The following is an 11,355-nucleotide window of genomic DNA, read 5'->3' on the forward strand; positions in this document are numbered from 1 at the left end:
AGGGGGAAAGGGAGGGGGAGGAGCGGGGGCTGGAAATGTCTCAGTGGTTAAGAGCATATACTGCTCTTCCTAAGAACCTGAGTTCGATTCCCAGCACCCACATTAAGTAGCTTACAACTGCCTATAATCTCAGCTCCAGGGAGATCTGACACCTCTGACCTCTGTGGGGATATGCATTCATGTGCACATTACCCATGCCCCTCCCCATACACATAATAGAAAGAAAGAAAAAAAGGGAAAGTTGCTCTGATCACTTTTCAGGCTGCCTTGATAGAATAGATGAGAGTGTTTCTAAGCTGGAGAAGCAAGTTTAGACGAACCAGTAGATCCTATGAGCTCTGAGCAGCAAGAACCACAGGAAGCCCGTAGTCCCTACATGATGGTGCTGCCTCTTCCTGGCTGCTCACCCACTGCCACGCTCCAAGGAGCCAATTGGCAGCCTGGGCTAATTCAGTAGAAGCATTACAGTGTTCTCTAGTGAAAGTGTTCTTCATCTGCATCCTTATGTTTGTGCTCTGCTCTTCACATGCTGTAGCAAGCCCACAAATATACATCATACATCTGTAATAATGATGATGATGGTTTTTTTTTCTTTGTGGTTTTTTGAGACAGGGTTTCTCTGTGTAGCCCTGGCTGTCCTGGAACTCACTCTGTAGACCAGGCTGGCCTCGAACTCAGAAATCTGCCTGCCTCTGCCTCCCAAGTGCCGGGATTAAAGGCGTGCGCCACCACCGCCCAGTGATGATGAGGATTTTTTGAGATAGGATCTCACTATGTATCCCTGGTTAGCACCAAATTCACAGAGATCTTCCTGCTTCTGCTTCCCAAGTGGTGTCATTAAAGGCACGCACCACCATGCCCAGCTGATTAATTTTAAAAGCTACTACAACTCACTTGTTTTGCTCTCATCTACGCGTCTCCAACTTAAGAGTTAGTTCCCACTAGAAACTTCACTAAGATCACTGGCTACTATATGTTAACCAACCTCTCCAAATACCAATAGCAAATGCTCTTGTATAAAACAGGAGGCCAAACTACTAACTGATGACGTGTTAGACAACATTTTGTACTGCTCTTATCTCTTTGCTCTGGCTTTCATTATTCTGCCATGTCTCTTATTTCCTCATCAGCTGTGTTGGTGACCCTAATCAGATCAGCCATTCTTTCATTCACAAAGATACTGGGTGATCATTCTGTCCTATGCACTTGAGAGCAGTGAGTATTCAACAGTGAACAAAACAGACATGGCTCTCCATGCCTCTCACAGTTAGCAATCCAGTAGCATGCATATAAAGAGTGGACAGGAGGGGTAGAGGATGCCATGCAAGAGCCCCGGCAGGGTTCCTTGGCACTGCTGAGTGCCCCCTTGGGATTGAGTATAATTAATTCATAGTGATTTCAAATGATGTACTGCTGAACCACTTCCTCATCACAAATTGCAGTTAAAATTGTTTTTTACATTTACTTATTTAGGGTGGGGTCATGCACAGGACAAAGGACAGCTGGCAGGAGTAAGCTCTTTCCTTCCACTATGTGAGTCCTGGGACTGAACTCAGGTCACCAGCAAGTACCTCCACCCACTAAACCATGTCATCTCACTGGGCCTGCAGATCCAGGTCATTAGAGATGGGAACATCTAGGAACAGGTGCCATTGAACAGCTCACTAGAGTAGCTGCAGATATCAGCGAAATGGCAGGACTTGAGACAGAGAAAAAGTCAAATGCTAAAATCTCTGTGGAGACTGGCCCGGAACTGACAGATGCCAGCAGATGACCTCAGTTTCAAAGGAGCAGAGGATTTGTTTACAGCCGGGCTTGGAAGGAATACCTGGGGGAGGGGTTAGGGGTGGGATGTTCCTGAGGCCTAGCCAGACAAGATGCCTTCGAAAGTGGGTGAGACTGTGTCATCTTCAAACTGTCAAGGATCTGCAGACTTCCTTCACAAGCATAACCAGTGGGGCTGAGGATATAACTCAATGTGACAGGACACACTTATTAATGAAGGCTTGGGTTTAATTGTCAACTCCTAAAAGCATGAAAAACAGTAGACAAAACCTGGATCTTCCCTTTGGGAAGGACAAGGGGCTGCTAAGAGCTTTGTAACCTGAATCCAGTCTTACTGTATTGTACTCTTGTGGTTCTGTATCCCCTTACATTCTAGCCAGAGGACAGTCTCACAACTGTTCCCTCTAGTTCTACCTCTATCATACAAAATTTAAAAATTTTTTTAAAAAAAAATTTTTTAAATGCAAGTTTCTAGAAAAAATGGTGTTTCCTACAATGTAAGGCATGCTTGTGTGTGTGTGTGCATGTGCGTGTGCATGTGTGTGTGTGTGTATGTATGCATCTATCTGTCTACACACACAAAACCCACACACATATACATACATCATGCAAACCTTTCTTTCTTTCTTTCTTTCTTTCTTTCTTTCTTTCTTTCTTTCTTTTGTTTTTTTTTTTTTTTTGGTTTTTTTTTTTTTCGAGACAGGGTTTCTCTGTGTAGCCCTGGCTGTCCTGGAACTCACTCTGTAGACCAGGCTGGCCTCAAACTCAGAAATCTGCCTGTCTCTGCCTCCCAAGTGCTGGGATTAAAGGAGTGTGCCACCACCACCCGGCTTCATGCAAACATTCCAATACTGAATTTTCTTTTTTGGGTCGTAACTCAACTTTTAAATTTGTAAAGTTAAACATTTACCAAAATATTTTGGTAATTCAATGAAGTCAAGCTAATTTGTTTGTATTACCTCCTGTAATTTTGGAAAAAATCCATTTCTGTGTAGTCCTGGCTGTCCTGGAACTCACTTTATAGACCAGGCTAACCAGAGTGCCACCTACTTCTGCTTCCCAAGTGCTGGGATAAAGGCATGCACCACCACTGCCTGGCCATTTCTGTCCTTTTTTAAAAAAATATTTTTATTTTTGAGATTAATATAATTATATCATTTCCCCTTCCCTTTGTCCCAAGTCTTCCCGTGTGCCCCTCACCTTTAGTCTTTCAAACCTATGATCTTTTTTCTTTAATTTTTGTTGCTAGAGTGTGTGTATGTGTGTGTGTCCCTGAATATATAAACACAACCTGCCCAGTCTATGTAATGTCACGTGTATGTTTATTTTCTCGCTTCTCCTGCCCTCAGCACTCTCCAGTTGCCTGTGGCTCTTTGTCTAAGATGGACCACAAGCCCCCCTTCCTCACTAGCCTGTCTGTTGATGTTGTCCTTGTCCAGGCTCACTAGCCTGTCTGTTGATGTTGTCCTTGTCCAGGCTCCACTGTTTTTAATTATGTATGCTTGTGTCTACTTGTAAGTATGTATATTTAAACGTTGCCCTCAAAGAACCGAAACATTGGATCACTCTAGAACTGGAGTTTTAGACAGTTGTGAGCCACCTAACTGGGTGTTGGAAACCCAACATGGGTTCTCTGTAAGAGCTGCACATACTTGTAACCACTGACCTGTCTCCCAAGCTCCCAGAGCCTAGTAAAATCTTGACAAACTTGCACTTACTAATCTTTCTCAGTATTGAGTTTTCAACTGCAAAAGTTTTGTTTTTAAAAATTACACTGGCAAAGCCAGTGAGATGGCTCAGCGGCTAAAGGCACTTGTAACCAAGCCTGAGGTTCTGAGTTCGATCCCTAGCCCCACATGGTAGAAAGAGAAAACCAACCCTTGAAAGTTTTTCTGTTCTCCATCTGTGCCATGGCATACATATACCCAAATACATATGTAACATATACACATACATACACATGTTAATAAATGTAATAAAAATTATACCAATGTTAAGAAAGTAATGTAGATTTGGTGCTGATGAAGTTTTGGCCTAACAACATAGCCTTAATTACAGTTACCTTATGGCATGGCACATCTGCCTGAATGTGCACACACAGATAAGTGACAGAGCAAAATCAAAAGAATTTTGATTCCCACAGAATCAAAGAAGACAGCATTAACCTAATAGAAGTAGATTCTTTGTATCCTGCCAAAGATGGTGGGAGACTTTTCTTGCCATCAGTGCCTGTACGGTACTGTAGTCCTCATTCTCTTGGAGCCTGGCATGATGGTGCATGCCTGCAATCCTAGCATTCAGCCTCCTGAAGCTGGGCTGCACAGAAGTTCTAGGCTGTCCTGGACTTGGAAAACCTTGTCTTAAGAATAGAAGGATGCCAGCAGAAGCCCCATGCAGACTGACCGAGCCTGCTGCCATCTGGGCCCAGACCCAGCGCTTTGAGTAGGTCCACCCCAACATCTGTTCCATCTATGTGGTGCTGGAGCATGTGGAGGAGCTGGTCTTGCAGAACCAGATGTCATCATTGAATAGGGATGGTCCTATGCCCACCAGTTGGCCCCAGCTTAGAGATACTGGGGCTGCATCCTGAGCTGGGAGACAGAGAGTTGGGAGGGGCTTGTAAGCAGGGAGGTATGTAGCATCCTGGAACTTGCACAGTACCTGCCCTCCCCCACCCTCCAACCAACATAGCCACAAGATCACCCCAACTCTAGGCAACAGCAGGATATCTGAGATAAGTCCTAGTGATGGTCCAGTATTTATGGTGTGTGCATCAGAAACCAGACACCTGAACCAGACCAATGCAATGAATAGTTGTGTGTAAAGCTGTTAGAGAAAAAACAAAACAACAACAAAAAAAAACAAAACAAAAAAACTTTGTGACACACTGCAGTTTCCAATGCCACTACAAGGAATGAATGTGCCATAGAGAGGTGGGAAAGATGGAATAGAGATGTCTGTGTGGTGGAGAAGGGCAGACCTAGAGACTCGAATTCGATGACAAGTGTGAGAGAAGGCTAAGTGTTACCTCTGAAGACCATGCAGATGTCTGTTGTACCAACAAGAACCGTGTCTGGATCTGTGCTCCTGCTGCAGCTGAAGACTACGTTGTTACCTGTGGCCTGTGTTACCACCAAAGGCCATGCAGATGTCTATGGCCTGAAGCCACATTGATATCTATGAATCTTGCTGCCAGAGGCCATGTTGATGTGGGTGGCCTGTGCTGCCACCTGAGGAGGCCATGTTGATGTCACTGTGCTGAGATGCAGCTGTGGAACATATTGGTGTCCTTGGCTGGTGTAGCTATAGAGCCACGTTGATGAGCTTGGCCTGTGCTGCTGCTGCAGGCTATGATGGTGTTTATGGCTGGTGCTACAGCAGAGGGCCATGTTGATGTCCATTGGTCTGTATTGCCACCAGAGACCATGCTGACTGTAAATACATGCTGACTCCGGAGACCATATGGATGTCCACGGTCTGTGCTCCTCTGACTGTAAAGGTCAAGGGAGCTATTTTTGCAGTGGGATGCATGACTGCAGACTCACAGTTGAGACTGAGGGATGTAGAAGGCTTCAGTGACAAATCCCAGCCCACCCCTACAACAAAGAACAGTAACAACCTAGACAGGAAACCATAGAAGAGACACAAGTGTAAGGACACTGAAGTGAAGTTCTCCATACTTGAGGCTTCTGGTGGGTTGGGGGAAAGACCTGGTTCTCTTTAAGGGGCTGGCTACTGGGAGTTTGACCATGCTCCAGTGAGTGTATCGGCAACATAAGTTAAACTTGTGGGTTTTTCCCTCCCCCGGCCCCCCCCCCCCCCCAGAAAGGTGGGGAACAGAACTAGAAAGACTAGGAAGTGAGTGTGATTGGGGAGCATGATGTAAAATTCCCAAATTATCAGTAAAAATATTAGGAAAAAGAAAGATGGGTGAAGGGACAGGAGTGGGGGAGGGGAGTCACTTTGGAATATGCTAGGAATTTTGTGGAAAAACTGGAAGGCAAGTGAATAAATGGGGGAGATTAGACATTTTCTTCGAATTCAGAAAGCAAATTTGTTTTGTTTTGTTTTTCCTAGCAGTGTTAGGTGTTGAACCTGGGGCATCAAGAGTGTTAGACTGGTACTTATTAACCAAAAGCCCCTGCCTTGGAAGCAAAGGCACATATACTTCTGGGTCACTGAACTACTGTGGCTTCAGGGATGAGGATAATGCAGAGAGTACAAGGATACAGGCATCACACTGTGCTGTCATAGAGGTCTCTGTGCCTTGGATTCTGACCTTTGAGGTCCTTGGCATTTGCCACTTTAACTAGTTAGTCCTATATAGCAAACATTTTGTGGCATCTAAGATTTACCAGCCAATATGGTATAAGACACATGTATAAAACATGTTTGACCTTCAAGGAACTATGGACTGAGTCAAAGACATACCTACATATTCAGTCAGCACATTACACAAATGTGTAAATATAATAGCAGTGTGCTAACAATTCAGTGGAATTATTTGAGAAAGGAGTCAGTGGCAGAGAAGGTGTCCCATTTCTTGAACTATTGAAGGAGAGATGGGAGTGTGAAAGACAAAAGAACCTCACTGGATCACAGGATAGGAGAGATTTTTAAGATTCGATTTATGCCAGGCGGTGGTGGCGCACGCCTTTAGTCCCAGCACTTGGGAGGCAGAGGCAGGCGGATTTCTGAGTTTGAGAGTTCGAGGCTAGCCTGGTCTACAGAGTGAGTTCCAGGACAGCCAGGGCTACACAGAGAAACCCTGTCTCAAAAAACCAAACCAAAAAAAGAAAAAAAATAAAATAAGATTCGATTTACTATCTGACCCTTCTCCCTTTGCACCATCTGCTGTTTTGTGTTGGGTTTTTTGTTTGTTTGGGTTTTGTTTTGTTCTGTCTAGAACTGTATCTTAGGCTGGCCTCAAACTCACTATGTAGATAGACAAAGAAGGGGTGTGTGTCTGTGTGTGTGTGTGTGTGTGTGTGTGCATGTATGTGTGGTGTATTCGTGTGTGCAGGGGCTCATGCACGTGTGTGGTGAGTAAGGAGCCCTGAAGTCAATCTCAGGTGGTGGGTTTTGCTTTTTGTTTGGTTGGTTTTGGCTTTTTTGAGACAGGTTTTCTTTGTGTAGCCCTGGCTGTCTTAGAACTAGCTCTGTAGACCAGACTGGCCTCAAAGTCAAGATACACCTCTGCCTCCCAAGACTAAAGGCATTGGCTACCACCTGGTGTCTACCTTATGTTTTTTGAGTTCCATCTCTCACTGACCTAAAACTTACCCAGTATACTAGCTGCCTGGACAGCAAGTCCCAGGGTTCTGCCTGTCCCTGACTTCCAAGTGCTAGGATTACAGTTTTGAGCCACCACGAATACTTTTTTTTTTTTAAACCTGAGTTCTAGGAGCCAAACTCAGGTCTTCATGCTTTCTTGGCAAGCCCTCTACCAACTGAGTTAGCTTCTCAGCCCAGCCTTGAACTTCTCATTCTTCTACCTTCACGTCCTGTGAAGTGCACCACCATACTTATTATATTTGGTGCTAGGGATTGGCCTCAGGGCTTCCTGCATGCTAGGCCCTCTACTGAGTTACAGTTTTCTATTTGTCTATGTTTTAAACCCAATTTTGTAATAACTCTTATACCAAATACTTAAAAATAAAACCTCGGGCTGGAGAGATGGCTCAGCGGTTAAGAGCACTGACTGCTCTTCCAGAGGTCCTGAGTTCAAATCCCAGCAACCACATGGTGGCTCACAACCATCCATAGTGAGATTGGATGCCCTCTTCTGGTGTGTCCGAAGACAGCTACAGTGTACTCATAATAAAATAAATAAATAAATCTTAAAAAAAAAAACCTCATAAGATACTGCAAGATGATATACTACATAAGTTCTTATACATCGAAAAATGTGATTTTAATATTCTGTCAGCATATGTGTGTTAATCTCAAAATATTGTTGTTCACAATACTGGGTTTATAAATTCTAGCTAAATGACATTAAGGTACCTTCAAGTTTGGTTTTGGTGTTTCATTGTTCAAAGGAGGAAGAAAGAGCATTGTCCTCACACAACTTTTTTTTATTTTTTCAGATCAATAACTCGATCCTATTACCGCAACTCAGTTGGAGGATTTTTAGTGTTTGACATTACTAACAGACGGTCTTTTGAACATGTGAAAGATTGGCTAGAAGAAGCAAAAATGCATGTACAGCCGTTTCAGATTATATTTCTACTGGTGGGACATAAATGTGATTTAGCTTCACAACGTCAGGTTTCAAGAGAGGAAGCTGAGAAACTGTCAACAGACTGTGGAATTAAGTATATAGAAACCTCAGCAAAAGATGCTACAAATGTTGAAGAGTCCTTTACAATCTTGACAAGAGACATATATGAACTTATTAAAAAAGGAGAGATTTGTATTCAGGATGGATGGGAAGGGGTTAAAAGCGGTTTCGTTCCAAATACTGTGCATTCTTCTGAGGAAGCAGTGAAGCCCAGAAAAGAGTGCTTCTGTTGATTTCGACCTGCTGAAGAACTACCACAGACAGACCGTGTCACTCTGGATACATGTCAACATTCATAGCAGAATGATGCAAGGAGTGAACATCTACAAACATCCAGACCCGTTTCATAAGCTGATGGACACACGCTGTGTCTCACCACTTATACCAACAGGCTGGGTAGTCTGCCAAGACCTGTTTCATAAGCTGGTGGACACGCGATGTGTCTCGCCACTTACACCAACAGGCTGGGTAGTCTGCTAGGTTAGGAGGAAAAGGAGATAACTTTTTTCTTGAAACCAGGGTCTACAAAATTACATCCATTCTCATTTTGTTAGCATATAGTTGGCCTTAGTGACAAGATATGTCAGTATTAATCATCTTTCTTGACAGTTGAAGATAGATTTTTTTTGTACACATGTAATCCAGCTGAAAAGAACGTATCAGGATTTATATTTTCCTGGGTTAACTAGTATTGCATACAAAGTGCACTTGAAGGGCCAATGAGGTGACTCACTGGGTTAGGAAGCTTGCCACCAAATGTATAGACTTGAGGTTCATCCCTGGAGCCCCTGTAGTAGAAGAAAAGAATCTACTTCCCTTGGAGTTGTCCCCTGATCATGTGCACCCTGTCATACACATGCACATACGAATACACATGAGCAAGTACGAGGCCAGACACTAAATAATGTTGAAAATGCATAAGGTACAACTTGAATGCTGAGGCTACAGCTCAGTGGTAGAATGTTTCTTTAGTTCTGAAAACCCAGATTCAATCCCCAGCGTCAAAACCAGGGCAGGAAAAAAGCAAAGTACTTATAAGCAGTCTTAGAAATACTGACTAGGACTAAAATATAGATTTTTCTCTTTAGTGTAGCAGAGTTGCCATTCTCAGAACATAGTAAGTTTTCTATTCCCTCTTTGTTACTGGGCTTATTGCTCCTAGAATCTTCACATTTGATAAGGTATGTAAGTGTTCAAAGGAGATACTGTAAGCAAACATTATAAGGAAATAAAAAGGATCATTCAATATCAAATACTTTGATGTTATAGTACATTGCCCAAATTTAACAATGCTTATATACTGACATTTTCAAAGAAAAAAAGTACAGTTTACCTTGAACTACTTTCAAAATTATCAATATACATTCATACTATTTTCTCAAATTTCCAAATTATCTCATTTCCAGTAAAAGTGTGGAGAAGATATTCTGAACAAGAAAAATAGTGTTAGAAACTTGACTCAGAAGTCATTATACGAACTCATTAATAAAAGGGAAGATAAAATACAGTTAAGTGAATAAAATAATGTTAAAGTTCAATTCTTTTTAAAAATAATATTGTTTTTCCTCTTTACAGATAGTTTTGCTATATAGATCAGATCCACTTGCTTCAGTCTCCCAAGTGCTGGGTATGTGACACCATACCCAACTCCTTAATTTTTTAGCATGAGGGTTGAGACCGGGTCTCACTCTAGGAGCCCTTGTAGACCTCAAATTCAGTATGCAGACTAGGCTAGATGCAAACTCAAGAAATCTGCCTGCCTCTGCCTCTGTGTGCTGGGATTGAAAGTTTTAACTTACTGCTTGAACATGCATGGAAAGGACATTTTATCACAGTGTTAAATATTTTATAGTATGTATATCTGTTCTATGCTATAAATTGCAAAGTGTATCTAATTACCCAATGAAGCTGACCTTTTGACATTGTAAGGCTCTTAGGCTTAAACTATAGTAATTTTATGTGTTATGAAAAGCAAAATGGTTTAGTGTAAAGAATATTGAGCAAGAAATTAGAAAGCATAGCTCTAAGCTTACTTTTGCTCATTTTTTTTTCTGGTTTATAAAATCAGCCTACCAGACTCATTTATTGAATTCTATGGAGTTATTCTGAAAATTAAGCAGATGTGTTAAAAAGGTTTGAGTCCAGAAAGCATAGTACACGTGTTTTGCTGGTTCTGGACATATTATATTTACAATGGATAAGGATTTTCTTAAGTTCTTTCTTTTTATTTCTGTGTGGAAATACCAGAAGACAATGTATTTTCATGGACCCAGGGGAACTCTTGGCTGGCATTTGCCCTCTGTCCTTCTACCATGAACTGCTGTTGAATTGCTGTTTCTCTAAAGTATAAACAATAGACAAGAAAGCCCTTGGAAAATTAATGCAACCAAAAAAATTGTATCTGAAAGTATTTTGTGCAACTTTGAAGTAGGTATTTAATTGTATTTTAAACACTTGTACATTTTCTAGATTTGTGTATTTTAATAGTACTCATGAAGAAAAGAACATAAATTATGTCACTATGAAAGTTTTGAATATTTATATTGTCAATATTTTTATATCCCAAGGCTGTTTTGTGGGAATGAATGCAAACTTCTCCTCCCCAGACAAGTCTATTTTTACTGTTACAATATTCAATTACATCACATCCAACATGGAGTGACTTAAAATGCTGAATATCTAATGGTTTCAAGTGCAGTTACCTGTGTCTACTTGTCAAGCTAAAAAACAATTGAAAGTGTGACTTCATTTTCAGTAGACACCTTTTATATTAATGCTAGATAAAGACAAAAATCTGGTCTGAAGGATAGGATGTATTCCATACCCAGAGTGGAAGATGGAAGAACAGATGGAAAGGTGAGAACCCCAAAAGTTGATGCTTGCACAAGTGACTTCTGCAACTCTGCATCTCTCAACTCTTTGGTTATTAGGGTGTGTGTGTGTGTGTGTGTGTGTGTGTGTGTGTGTGTGTATGGTTGATGAATGTAAAAGGATAAGTAAAGTGGGGCACAGTTGATTTTACTTTATAGAGGAGGTCTTTCCCTCCCCTTATGAGGAGGTATTATCAGTGTGTGAAAACTGGGTATGGTAATACACACTCTGGTAGAGGCACACAGATTTCTGTGAGTTTGAGGCCAGCCTGGTCCATAAAGTGGATTCTAGGACAGCCAGGGGCTATGCAGAGAGATTCTGTTAGTGAGTGAAAACTAAAGATTTAAGGCTGCCAGTGTGTATACCCTTATTCCAAAATCTATCCATATATATACATACATATATGTGTGTAATTG

The 11,355-nt window shown here is 41.8% G+C and overlaps 1 protein-coding gene across 1 annotated transcript in view; it reads left to right on the plus strand.

Annotated features, from left to right (window-relative positions):
* The window catches only part of Rab39a (RAB39A, member RAS oncogene family), a 20,663-nt gene extending 11,340 nt beyond the window's left edge, over positions 1-9,323 (plus strand). Inside the window, exon 2 of the mRNA XM_028783620.1 lies at positions 7,875-9,323. Coding sequence (XP_028639453.1) covers positions 7,875-8,301 — 427 coding nt within the window. The 3' untranslated portion in view covers positions 8,302-9,323. The remainder of the gene's footprint in view (positions 1-7,874) is intronic.
* Positions 9,324-11,355: the final 2,032 nt, after the last annotated feature.

Source organism: Grammomys surdaster, unplaced genomic scaffold (genome assembly GCF_004785775.1).
Source record: "Grammomys surdaster isolate TR1022 unplaced genomic scaffold, NIH_TR_1.0 1162, whole genome shotgun sequence".
Lineage (NCBI taxonomy): Eukaryota > Metazoa > Chordata > Mammalia > Rodentia > Muridae > Grammomys > Grammomys surdaster.